At 36.5% G+C, this 13,778-nt stretch overlaps 1 protein-coding gene across 1 annotated transcript in view; it reads left to right on the plus strand.

Annotated features, from left to right (window-relative positions):
* The window catches only part of LOC145768922 (uncharacterized), a 65,978-nt gene extending 52,200 nt beyond the window's left edge, over positions 1–13,778 (plus strand). Inside the window, exons 15-21 of the mRNA XM_082580527.1 lie at positions 3,035–3,098; positions 4,277–4,422; positions 4,796–4,881; positions 9,016–9,115; positions 10,866–10,935; positions 11,229–11,387; positions 13,589–13,778. Of these exons, the coding sequence (XP_082436653.1) occupies positions 3,035–3,098; positions 4,277–4,422; positions 4,796–4,881; positions 9,016–9,115; positions 10,866–10,935; positions 11,229–11,387; positions 13,589–13,650 (687 nt within the window). The 3' untranslated portion in view covers positions 13,651–13,778. The remainder of the gene's footprint in view (positions 1–3,034; positions 3,099–4,276; positions 4,423–4,795; positions 4,882–9,015; positions 9,116–10,865; positions 10,936–11,228; positions 11,388–13,588) is intronic.

Below are 13,778 nucleotides of genomic sequence, written 5' to 3' on the forward strand. Positions count from 1 at the left end.
ATGAGCGTAAATATTGAAAAAGCATAAGCGTAAATATTGAAAAAATGCTGAATGAAAACTAAACCAAGCCGGCAGTAAAGTAAAGTACGTATCAAATATAAATTATAAACTAGAATTGATGAAAGAGCGGTGAGCAAAGCCTGCAAATGTAGCGTCGTGGCAAATTAAAGCAAAGAAAATAAATTATATGCGGAACACGGCAGTCAAAGGCAGTGATAAACAAACTAAGCACAGCGATAAATAATTAAATGGAGCGTCATGTCAAACACAAAATGTGGCGTTGTGGAAAAAATAAAAATAAAAATAGTAGGCAAAGACGGCAGTGAATAATAAGGCAGTAAAATATTGAAAAAATACCAAAAATGTAGTGAAGCGTCAAAAAATTAAACTTGTGGCAGAATTAATTTTTGGATATTTATTTTGGCATGTAGCCTATCCTATTTATCTATTTATCTTCACAAGCATCTAGATTATCAATATTGGGTTGTTCAACAAATGTGACATTGTAACATTGGGAAAGTTGTGGTTCAGTTCTTAGATCATGAAATACAGCAAAATGTTTTAATAACGCGGCCCTGTCATTATTAGAAGAAAAATCGAAAGTGTTCCAAGTTGCACGATGGCCTGACCAGCGAACCGAAAATTTATTAACAGTTTGTCCAACATATTGTTCATGGCAAAGTAAACATGTTGCTACATAAACCCCACAATTGCTGCAATTGAGTTCCTGTTTTAACCTAAAAAGAAATAGCTATCTTTAACTAAGCTTATTATAATTCCTTGGGTTTTTATTTTTGTTTCTAGCGTGGACAGTAGACCAGAAGCAACAGTTTCTGACAAAGTTTTCGTGATGACATGATAGTTGACCACCGTTGACTGTATCGGAGTCCCCCTGCACAACCATCTCGTTGGGCATAATGGCTGCAGTTTGCTTGTTGAATTGTCTGCACAAGTGCACAATTAAGATCCTGGCAAACAGCTTCCTTTAAATACCTAGTGTCACGACTTATACGTATTGAAGCACTGCAGCGCATAGAATGATACAAAACACGCATGTAGCCTAAGTTAACCAGACGAAGTTGTTGATGCGGTTATCTATAGATGCGAGCTGCGATTAAACGCAAGAGATTAATCCATTGCATACAAGAGACACAAGGCCTGCACAGGAGATTAATGCAATATGTCCCCTCATAAGCATTACAGCAGTGCAGTGGCCTGGTCCAACACCTTCAGTGAAGGTCCTTCATTGTCTAGCGTCAAATCCAAGACAATTTTGAACTGTGATCAAACATCAATAACGGAAAAACAGCAATTCGAGATGCTTGCAAACAACTAAATCGAAGTACAACTTCATACCAAATAATTTTTTCTAAATTATTGGGGGAGATGCTGCCAAAATATTGGGGGGATATATCCCCCCCATCCCCTCTACTTCGGCACCAGTGTCACAGGAAGCCTCACATAAGGCGACAATACTAGTGCTAGCAATATTTTTTGACGATGCGGATAAATAAGTCCAAATCAAACAAGATGTTGTTACAACCCCAACAAGTTAAATATTTTTGAAAAGATCTTGAAATGTTCTATAAGATAGAAACAAAATTTCATGAAACAATAACAAACAAGCTAGTCAGTTGGCTTTAAAACAAAACAAAAAACAATTAAAGCAAAAATATTTGAAACCTAAAAACATAAATGAGGTGCACCCTATCAAGTTGAAACTTTTTTACAGTGTAGGACTATATTGCCCTATAAACAAGAAATAATGGGAGGATTTTTTCCTAACTGATCAATGGCAAAAAATATTGTGTCATAAAGTATACCACTTCAAAACAAGGTATTTTTTTTGCTTTTTTTTCATTAAAGGTGTATTAGTTTGGTTTTTAAAAAACTGTTCCATTATTTGAATGCTAATGCTGCTGTGAATATTTCCTGAAAATTTTGAAGCAGGTTGAACTAGAAACGAAGAAGTAGACACATTTTTTGTTCAAAAAAAAACAACATTTTGAGAAAACGCCACTTAAAGTTAGCAACATCATAACAAAACATTTCCTCCTGAAATCTGCCACCTCGAAGTCGAAGTCTTCCATTGCATCTTCCTACTGCTAAGAGTGCTAAGAATGCCAACACTCAGCTCAAGTTAACATCTCTGACAAAGCTTGCAAAGCTGATAAATCTCTAATCTAAATTGTATTTTAAAAATTGAATGCTAGAAGGAACTTAGGCTACTTATCACAAGTCAATTCCAGTGCAAAAATGCCAAATGATAGATTTGTTTAGAGTTCTGCAAGTGGTACTGAGGGTAAGGAAAACTACTTTTTTTGCACAAATGCGTTTGAAATTCAGTAAAATTTTTACATATTCAAAATCTTCATTAAATTTCTTATGTTTTAGAGTTAAAAACAAAAAATCAAAAAAAATTTTATCACTAGTATTGTTGCCACTCTTAAAAGTATAAATAATTATTAAATTGGGCAAAACTGTTCTAATATTTGGGCAAACTATGTTAAGTTACTCAAAAAGTAACTAACTGCCACCTTGATCTTTTTATAAAACTGTTCAAATTAACATGTTAATTTAAGCAGCAAAAAATGTGAAATTACCTGAGTCTGATTAATCTTTCTATGAAATTAGCCAAATCAACATTTTAATTCGGCAACCAAAAAAACATGAAATTATCTGAATATGATTCGTATTTCTATGAAACTGTCTAAATTAACATGTTAATTTGGGCACCAACAAGATATAAAATTATCTGAATCTGTGTTGTTTTGCTCTGCGTTCTATTCACGATTTAATTTTGGTGTCAAACCAGTCAGCCTCTTTTCACGTTCTGATGGGGACGATTCGTTTCTTTCTACTGCAATAAACTGAAATACAAAAAATATAGGCCTCGTTCTCAGGTCATCACTACAGTGCTCGGGATGTCGCTGTCATGATTACAGCTGTGTAAAATCACATCGCAATTTTCAATGCAATTTTTTCTTTATCCTTTTCAATGAAATACTTTTGAAACTAATCTTTCACTTTGTAGAATTGTGGTGGTCAGTTGAATGTTGTCACCGAAGCAAGTCGGCCACCGATATCAGAAAGTTTGGGTATGTACAAAAAATGGTTTTTCACAAGCGTTAATAAATTGTTTTTAGCGCCTTAGTCATTGTGATGAAGCTCCTTTGTATTCTTGATTTGTATTGTCTTTGTATTGTCACTTAGCTGCATTGCGGTGGCTACTGAAATAGTCAAGTCACTGCTATCTTTCTCCTTTAAAAACATTTCGGAATAGCTGATCTGTTCCTGTTGCAATATCGACAACAACTCAGCGCTCGACTAGCTTCCACTTGATGATGATCGCTCTACATTTCCGAAGATGGCCAACGACTCTAAATCAAGCTTTATTATGTGGTTGTTGTGTCTGTGTGCAAAGATGACGGATGAGGCCTATCTGTGTGGCGAAGCTTCAACTACAGGATGGACACGGGAAGGATGGTTGGCTACGAATTCTTGATTAAGACTCGGGCCTTGCGCTTACAGATTTTCTTAAAGGCATATTAAGTGAAATTTTCAAACGGGAATTAAGCATTAAAATGCGTAAACTGAACATTCAAGAATACATTTCAAAAAAAATTACCGAAAAAAAATTGTTTTTAGGCTAATGGCGCTGGCAAGGCCCAAAGTCCAAGGTTTTCTTTATTTTCATTTTTTTTCAAAATGACTAAAAAGTGCAAACACAGCTCGAGAATACGTCACAAAAGACAGCAATAACAAAAGCCACGTTACAACATCTGATGTTTTCACATCAGATCTGAGGTTTTGAGCAAACTGTCTGATGTTTTAACGTTGAAATCTGATGTTTTGATGTACATACATACATAGCCTACAGTTAAATTGCCTGCAGTAACAACTGTTGCGTGATCAGCTGATTGCTCGTCTTTTGTTACGTAGACTGTACAGTCGCACGCTTCGCTGCTCAGGCCCATTCTGGTTTTGAAAGCTCTGACAAAAGCACGCGCGCAATGATGGTCAGACCGCGATGGGGCAAAATTTTATTGAAAATCGTTTTATGGTATCAAGTTAAACACAAATAACGTGGAAAATCGCCAAGTCAGGTTTTTCCTTTAGTATCCCTTTAATAAAGTTGATGACTATTTTTCTATCACTTTGAACATTTAATCATCTAATTTTTTAGACAAAAATTAATGCTGCTTTTATTTTCAACCATGTGTGAAGGCATGGTATGAGTGCATTTGCACTTAAGTTACGACTTGTTTGTCAACAGGACATGGCAAATGCCGCGTAATTTCGTCAAGCGTTTGCTCGGATGACGTCATCGATTACAACTCAACTTGTTTCCCAAACTTATTGGGTCATAGACTGCAACTAGAAGCCGAGATTGAAATTACAACGTTTAGTCTCCTGATGAAGGTGCATAAAAATAGCTTATCATTCTTGGATAGGCTAACATGTTTTGTATTAATTCTCTACAACAGGGCGACTGCATAATTACAGGCTACCAATTAGCCTATGTGAATTAACAAATTTTTGAAAAGGCAGAATCGACGATATTTCGTTGTTGAAAACATTTGATATTTAGTTAGTTTGTTCCATTACTGTAGATAAGGTGTTTTACACCTAAAATACACACGGGTTAGCTTAGGCCTATTAGGTTTAATATAATGATATTGATACATCTCTAAACTGCTCATCATTTAAATTCAAAATAACGCTCAAGACCGAACTATTCTAGTTTAGTTTTTCTACTGTTTGTGTGATTTTTTACTACACATTTGGCATTCAGGCTGGCTGTAGTATTGAATTTCCAGCTCTTGTATGTCGGATTTACTTTCCTGAGTGCAAAGACAACAAGCCATGGCTGCCTTGCAGGTTAGTACGCTTTCAGAAGAAAGAAAATATAGCATCAAAATCGGGCATTTACACTGTGCAACAAATGTTCAACTTTGAAAAGATTCAAGAATAAGTGGGCCTACGTAACCTACTTTGTTAATTCTGGGTTGCTAATTCTCTATCTGGGCTTGGTTTTTTACGTATCCGTCAGGCTTTTGTGAAATAAAGGGTTTTTAATTTTTCTAAAATTACCTGATAAATTAAAGATCTCATGTAGCCTGTAAGCCCTATGGCTAATCAACACAATTCAAAACAAAAGAGATAAAATTGCTTGGCTAAACACGTAAACCTGCATGGGCAGCTATAAAAAGAAGTATTTAATGGTTTTTAGTGAAAACTGCACATTTAAAACTACCTTGATGCAGATTGTAATTGCATTAAGCGACAATGAACTGAACAAGCTGATACTAACTATATGCTATACGTATCTCTACTGAGTGTAAGCTTGGTTGGTTGGTTTTGAATCTTTATCCTTGGACTGACAAAGCCTTGATAGGTTATTCCTGGTAGTTTTGTCTTGAAGCTTGATTGTCAAAACAATGTCTTCTACATTGAAGAAGAAATATCTTCCGTATTTGCGTTCCAACGAACACACCTTCTAATTTTAGCACTTGACAAACTTGGAAAGGTAGATTGTAAAAAGTTAAAAACTGAAGAGTCTTTCTTTTAAGCTTTCACAAATTGTTTGAAAAGCCCCAGTTTGATATGCAAAGTGGAAAAGATTATTCTTTCTTTTGGGATTAATGGTATACTAGTGCCTATTTTAAAATCAGCTCCATCCAGCCATCTATTGGTGTTGTAATTTATTCTGTCCAATATAAGCTGTAAATATAATTTTCTTTCAGTGTTGTTGAAAATGCCACAGGCACAGATCATAAAATATTTCCATTATGTAGTAGACATATGTAGTAGTTTCATGCTTTTCTTTAAACCAGAGGTTCTCAACCGGAGATCCGCGGACCCCAAGGGGTCCGCGAAGATATTTCAGGGGGGCCGTAAAAGTTTCCAAGTTTGCAGCATGATTGATAAATTACAAAATTTAAAAATTAGTTGTGCTTTATTTGTATATTACCGTGATTTTCAAACTGTACTTCCCAACGAACTTGTGCGATGTCCTTTGGAAGTTCAAAGGTTTGGTTTCTTAAGCAAAAAAATATCATGTAAATAAATTAATTTTTTAATAAGGTTTTGTCCAACTTAATTCTTTTGAGACAGCGGTCTATTGATCAATGCTTAACTTATAAATGCAAACGTTAGTCAGCAGTCTATCACCACTCACAGCTTTGTAATGACAAAGATTATAATGTACTGATTAGTAATGGAAAAAAGGGAGAAATTGTTTGTAACGATCGCAAAATTCTATTGAATTTTGATAAAATTTATTGAAAAACATCAAATCAACATATAGGTAACTGATTGTTTGAATTTTGACAAAGAAAAAATAACTTGAATTGAATTTTTGATGCTTTATGCTAACATAAAGCTCATAACATAACTTTTCCAATGTCCACAGTCGTCATAAGTGCGTTGCGAGTTTAGCAACGTTTTCTAACTTCGAAACTTATAAAACATTTGATTCCATTACAGGAGAAGCGATATACCAAAATTTTAGATCAATTTTTTTTAAGGGTCTGCGACTGCTTCGAAGGTACCAAAGGAATCCGCCAAAATAAAATGGTTGGGAACCACTGCTTTAAACTGTTTACAAAAAGTCGATCATTTGAGTCATACTTCACAAGGTAGACTTAAACGATCTGTCTTAGCCTGATGCTGCAAGTTTGCTGTGGCAATAGTAAGTTGCGCAAGCTTTCGGAACACAATTCCCTAGTCATGTGCTATGATGAATCATAGCACATGACTAGGGAACTGTGTTCCGAAAGCTTGCGCAACTTACTATTGCCACAGCAAACTTGCAGCATCAGGCTAAGACAGATCGTTTAAATCTACCTTGTGAAGTAAGCTACGGTCATGCTGCTAAAAGCGAAACTCAATCAATTGCATTTGAGTCATAGTTTATCTCAATACATTCAAACAGTTCAGGAATGTTGTTGCAGTAAAACAGTTTACCATCAGCAGAAAATAAATTTGATAACTCCTTAGATCTTTGTGTGTAAAATGTAACTTTAGTTCCAAGAGTAAATAAATTCCATAACTGCAAGCATGATGCTAATTCACTTTTGCCTTTAGACAAATTTAAACCACGTACAACATCGCTCAAATGTTTTTGAGTAATAATAATGTGATCTTCGTTCATTTTCACAAAGATCAAACTCAGTGTTTGGACCTTCAGAACATTCAGCAGATTTATCACTCATTACTGGGAAAACAGGTGGAGGCTGTGGTAGCCTATTGGCAGTTCCACAGAATGTGGAACCGGACAAATAGCAGATTGTAAATTTGGGCATGCAATAGCCTATACTCTTTAGTTTTTAGGTTATACTCTTTTATTTTGGTGAGGCAGAAATAACAGCCGGCAATGTGACTTTTCTGTTCTCTATACCAATATTAGCCTACAGATACTGCTCAATCCATCAACCACCGCATGGAACGCTTGGACTGAAGGCCCTGGATGACGAGACTGTCGAGTGGCTGATGACATCATGCCCAAACATATAGTCCAGAAGAACAGCTCATACGACGAAGAAGAAGCCTACAGAAAATTCTAAGGACACATTTTTTCCTGAAAACCATTTATTAAGCTTGTTACTAAAGTCTAAGCAACAAAATTGTGGGGCCCAATCTTTATCTTGGTCTCCAACCGCACATCCAAAGTAGGCATAATACAAACGCTTGATTGTTTTGCTCAAATATCTGTGTTTATTCAAACTTAACTCTCCCAAGATAGGCCTATAGCAAAAAGAATCAACTTTGTTTTGGCATGAACGTCGTTGTTTAGACATAGACATTATATTCAAGTAACTTAGGCTTAGAACTTATACAATTATTCCTGAAGAAAGCACCGCTATTAATTTTAGAAGCAAGGACATAAACATTAAACCTAAACTACAGAAATCACTAAGCACAAAAACACCAAGCAAACAATGTGAAAATATTGCTTCAAATGCTGCAACGTAGTGGGTTACCTGCGATGAGACAAATTTGTATATTTTTGTAAATATTTAAAAAAAAATTACAAAAAAGGGAGGGTATAGCCTAATGGAGAAAAACGGAGTTCATTTTTATGCTCAGCGCATCATAAATATTCAGAAATGCTTCTTTGCTGTTTTGAATTTATTTTGCTGTTGCACAGTGTTATATTGTCAAATTAAAGACTACAATATAGCCTACTTAGTTTTTGTAGACTGAAGTGGCAGCTAACTGTGCATGGCTGTTTTTCTTGCTTTTGAAAATCCAAGGTAGACTATCATCTTTCACCGTTTTACAGTCTCTTCTCCCTAACTTATTTTTGATTTTGTATTTCTCCTGGCACTTATTTTCAAATTCGAATCGAAGTGTTTATATACAAAAATTTATCGCTCCTATAGCCTACCATTGAACAGGGATATATATAGGCTAGCCTACAAGGCGTTGAGAGGATATTTTGAGCCCGCAACCAATAAGATCCTCGGCCCCCAAATCAAGGCACTTCCAAGAAAAAGGCACTATGTTCGAAGAACACGCGGTGGTTTTTTCAAATTCCCAAGCCCCCAAAATTATCTCGGGCTCGGGTCCAAAAGTAGGCTACCTCCTGTCAACGCTACTGGATATATACTGTATATATCCCTGCCATTGAATTTTGTGTGCAGACGTTTAATTAGGCAACTCTTCACTCAACTGTTAATTAATGACATGTAGCCAGCTACAGTTGTCACATGAACACTATCAAATGGAAACGTTTTGCCCTGCTTTAGCCTACATCAGAGTTATAGGATTCCCAACAAGGCCTACTGGTTTGTTTATACCTGAGTGCCGCAAATCACGTCTGTGTGTCGTTAATGGTGAGATTATGATTGAGAACTATCAATTCGAACCTTGATTTTCTTGTTGGATAATTTTTATCTTTGTGTTCGAGAAACAGCTCCTTCGGTTTTCGTTATTTCCTTAAATCTGTTGCCGAACATCAGCAGATGATACGTAGAACATAAAATGAAATCTTGTCACATCTTCATATAGGCATGTTTGTGAAAAAGTACAGGAAGAATCCAACAGATTCCTCTCCTTATTTGGATTAGAATGGCCGGAATCGATATCCTGCTCTATGCTTCCCTCCACCGTACGTAAAAGTTGACAAGTTTATAACACTGTGTTTAGCTAAAGAGTCGTATTGTGTGCACATCTCATATGTGCTGCCTTAGGCGCTTTAACCGGTGTTTGAAAATGTCGCCACATGCGTGTAGGTGTAGCCTACTGCTCCATATCCCATCCGCCACTAATTTTGGTACCTGGGCAGTTATTGACCATGTGATCGACATCCTGAATGCTGGATTTGAAGTGTGGGCATCCAGAGCTACTGAGAGTGCTCCACCTTCGTAATGTAAGCGTGTTTGCTGATAAGCCTGCTAGCTGTTACCCATTCTTGTCTGTTTTTTTGTGTGGAATACTGGAAGAGACGTTGTTGGGTCGGTGAGGACGTCATCTCTCCTTGGCAAATCTGCGTACCAGTAGGCCTATTGGTTCCATTCATGATAAGAATCAAAACTGTGGTAGCTGGTAAATTTTTGTAGCAGCACAGTTGCTTGGTAAGTTAGTTGTCATATGCAGAAGTGGGCAGTAGCGCGCTACTTTTTTTTGTTGGTGTCGCGGTTACAGTGGCGACGCTGGTTTCTTTCAATGTAGCGGTAACAGAGAGGCGCTACATTTCTTTCATTTGCACTCCCGCTATCCGCTAATTTCCAAATTAAAGCGAATAAAAATGACTTGTTTTTGGAGATTATTTATGGAAACAATGCGTAAAACATCAAAGCAAAAAACATTCGACTATTGCGGAAACATCAAGCCACATGATCATTAATACCGACAAGAGTGACATAAAAACCAGTCACGACACCAAGGATGAATTTTTCGGTGTGTTGGTGCCATTGCATGAAATGTCGGTGTCAGTACCGTACAGAAAAAAGTCAGTTGTGGAAGCCTCTTTTTCAGACAGATGCAAGTCTTTGAGCTTTCTTAGTGCCGATTTATAACGCCTCATTTATTAAATGCCTCTATTCCTGCGGTGAAGAGGTTTTACTCCATTGGAAAAAAAGGTGTTAATTGGGTGTTGAAACCAAGCGTGCAGGACTTAGCGACTCGCATTTTGAAATGCTCATGTTTCGAAAGATGCGTAATACACTTCACCTAGGTCCTAGAACGTGTTTTCTATAACGACGTTGAAATGGCAGTGTCAACGAATAATATCATTCGTTTTCAAGGTCATTTTGACGTCACAAAGTGTTTCCTAAGTCAGTTTAAGTTATGACAAAAGCAGCGGTAGCGCGCGCTACTATTATCGATTACTAGCAGGTGGCATGCGGTGGGTAGGCACAGCGGATAAGACACTCGCTTTTCAATCATGCAATCCTGGTTCGGCTCCCGGCTTAAGTTGATTGTTGAAAAACACCGCTCACCTCTACCCAGGATGTAATAAATTGGGTGGGCGTAGTTGCTGAAGGAAAGGCGGCCGAGAGAAAGGAACTGGTCACCTTACTCTCGTTAGTGCCGATGGCTTAGTATAGTGAGAACCTTATCTTCTCATCCCCCGATGCTTAGATCAAGTAGGCCTGTGGGACTCGCCTATTAGTGAGTGGCTACTTTAGCCAAAGTAGTAATAGCGCGCTACTTTTAAAGCAGTGGATGCCCACCTCTGGGTCTATGTAAAATGTGTTTCCTTGTAAAAAAAGGTTGAACGCCCCTGGATTAAAACATGTTAATTTGAACGTTCCATCTGATTTATGAACATTCACGAATGTTTGGATAAGCTGACGGCGTATTTTTCTGAGCCTCCTACCTCACAAACTTCATATTTATTGTTAACTAAATTGCAGGATTGCGAAGGGGAAACACTGACGACGTCCTCCCCTATCTTACCAAGCGTTGAAACAACAAAGGAAACCGGTAATTACATTAATTTAACGATTGTCAACATTGACTTAACGTACAAAAAGGCTAATTTGCTGGCTCGGCATAAACGAAAATGCGTTTCGTAAGGTCATTCCTGCGGTGGAATGCAACGCGAATATCAAAGGAATAAAAGGCATAAAGGACAGATAAGTGTAAAAACTTGCAATGCCATTAGATTGCTTTTTCCTTTTTTGACTAGTGCAACTGTTTATTAACTGATGTTGTAATGACGTCATTGAGTAAATGTCGTTACGAATATTCCACGGAGATGTTTGCACCTTCCGCAGACGTTGTCAGTTTATTGCTGAGAAAGTCTTGGAGCATGTCCAGAAAAGTGGGCAATCTCTTAAAGAATATAAAAAAGAAGATCAATAAAGCAGACAATGTACGAAAAAGGAGAGACGGAGAAGCTTTGACTTTTGATCCGGTAGAACATATCCTCTCAAGTAAGTCCGATCAAAATACACATACCTTAGCTATTCTTCAAATATATAAATTACATACCACTCAAATACCTTCAAATACCTTCACATACCTTCAAATATATAAATTGGATTAAAGAAAAACTTAGGCCTGGAGAATAGCAAATTTTAGTCAAATTTAGAAAGGAATTTAATTGTGGTCATTTCAGTCCAAAAATTTTCGAAATCGATAAAGAATTCGCAAAGACAGAACAATTCAAAGAAACCCATATCAAGAATCCAAGTCTGCGGTGCCGCATGTAACAAACAAGCAATTGACTCGCCAGCCTCAGCTTTGAAAGAATAGGGATGAGGAAAGTAAATTATTATCCAGTGAAGCAATTGAAGTACAGTACGGTAGAAAATTTATCAAACAACCATTAGTAAGCCATGTGGATTAATTGTTTTACATTCTATTGTGTAACATCTTGTTTGCTGCCCATTATCAAATCGGTTCAAAGTTTGTCCTAAAATTTTTTGTTTTAAATTCAGTTGTTTTTTAAACTTTTCTGGATTAGTGTGTGTTGTATCGGTATAAATCAATTTAATTAAACCAGCGCAAGAGTTTTTAATGATAATTTACTTAGTTTTTGACATAAAAATCGAACGTTGGCCAGCAATCAAGCCTAGTCAGTTTTTAAGCAGGGCTGCCAGACAAGTTTGGATCAATCGCACTTAGCCTAAATCGACAAAAATGCTTTTTTTTTCTTGCTTTTATTTCAATGCGAAGTGTTTGATTTTTTTAATTGAATTTAAATTTTGTTGCTTTATGTCAGTGGAAAAGTGACAAAAATTGTCATAAATTGTTATTTTGGGCTCAAACTTTGTAATGATACGTCGTCTGGATTTGATTTTTGTTAAATTTCGTCTGAAGAAAACATTATTGACCTATTGTGTTATTCGGTTACACTCAATTATTTCTCATTTACATTCTATTCAATTTGTTTGTCAAATTATATGGTCACATTGCGCTAATTTCATGCAGCCTAACAGGTACCACTGAGAGTCACTCAGCCATTTCTTTTATGACAGAACAATAGGCCTAGGCTATACCTTTTTTTTAAATTGTGATTATTTTTGTATTGTAATACTGTTACTGAAAATGTTTTTACTCGTAGCCTTGAACTATTTATTGGCTTGAACTTTTCTTGGTTGCACTGAAGTTTAAACGCCCTTGCTACAAGAGTTTATTGATTTCAAAAGTTTTTCCTATTTTTAATCACCCGGAATAAAGTTTATATTTGAATAAAACCACAGGACTTCACTTAAAGGGGTATTAAAGGAAAAACCTGACTTGACGATTTTCCACGTTCTTTGTGTTTAACATGCTACCATAAAACGATTTTCAATAAAATTTTGCCCCATTGCGGTCTGACCACCATTGTGCGCGTGCTTTTGTCAGAGCTTTCAAAACGAGATTTGGCCTGAGCAACGAAGCGTGCGACTGTAAAGAACGTCATAAAGTCTAGCAATCAACCGATCACGCAATAATTGTTACTGCGGGCGATTTGACTGTAGGCTATGTATGTATTTACATCAAAACAGCACATTTTAACATCAAAACAGCAGACAGTTTGCTCAAAACATCAGATTGGTAACGTGGCTTTTGTTATTGCTGGACTTTATGACGTATTCTTGAGCTGTGTTTGCACGTTTTGGTCATTTTGAAAAAAATGAAAATAAATGAAACACTGGACTTTGGGCCTTGCCAGCGCCATTGAAAACAAATTTTTTTGGGTAATTGTTTTTGAAATGTATTCTTGAATGTTCAGTTTACTCATTTTAATGCTTAATTCCGGTTTGAAATTTTCCTTTAGTATGCCTTTAAGGATCGCAGCAGCACATGATTTTTTTTTTCTTTCATTAATATTACTGAACATCAGCCTATCTTGTTTCAACGTAATTTGCCGATGCTTGACATTTGTCACATTAAGAACTGGGAAGCAGCTGACTCGATGACTGATATAGTCTTTCGCTGCTTCCTGTCTGTTGTGGTATTTAGATAGCTATGGTACTATTTTATTCGTATTGTTTATAATTGTACCGTACTATTGTCGCAACAGACGAAATAAAAGGTTTCTCTCTCTCTCTTACACATTGAACTACAAAATTGCGACAAATGACATTTTCCAATATTTGACAAGACAATTAAAAGTATCACTATTGTTTATCACTCTGTCTTTCAGATTTATTTCCCCTCGTAAACAACCTCACTGACGTACTGAGTGATTTGATGACAGAAAGTTAATAGTTTTCTTTTGTTGGTGCGTTTAAGAAGGATTCCCTTAGAAACGGAAACCATCAGTGCAACCCGGAAGCTGCATGTGTTAGTAAATCATTTATAATATCTCTGTTATTAAAAATTCATCTATCTGC

Source organism: Aplidium turbinatum, chromosome 4, assembly GCF_918807975.1.
Source record: "Aplidium turbinatum chromosome 4, kaAplTurb1.1, whole genome shotgun sequence".
Classification (NCBI taxonomy): Eukaryota; Metazoa; Chordata; class Ascidiacea; order Aplousobranchia; family Polyclinidae; genus Aplidium; species Aplidium turbinatum.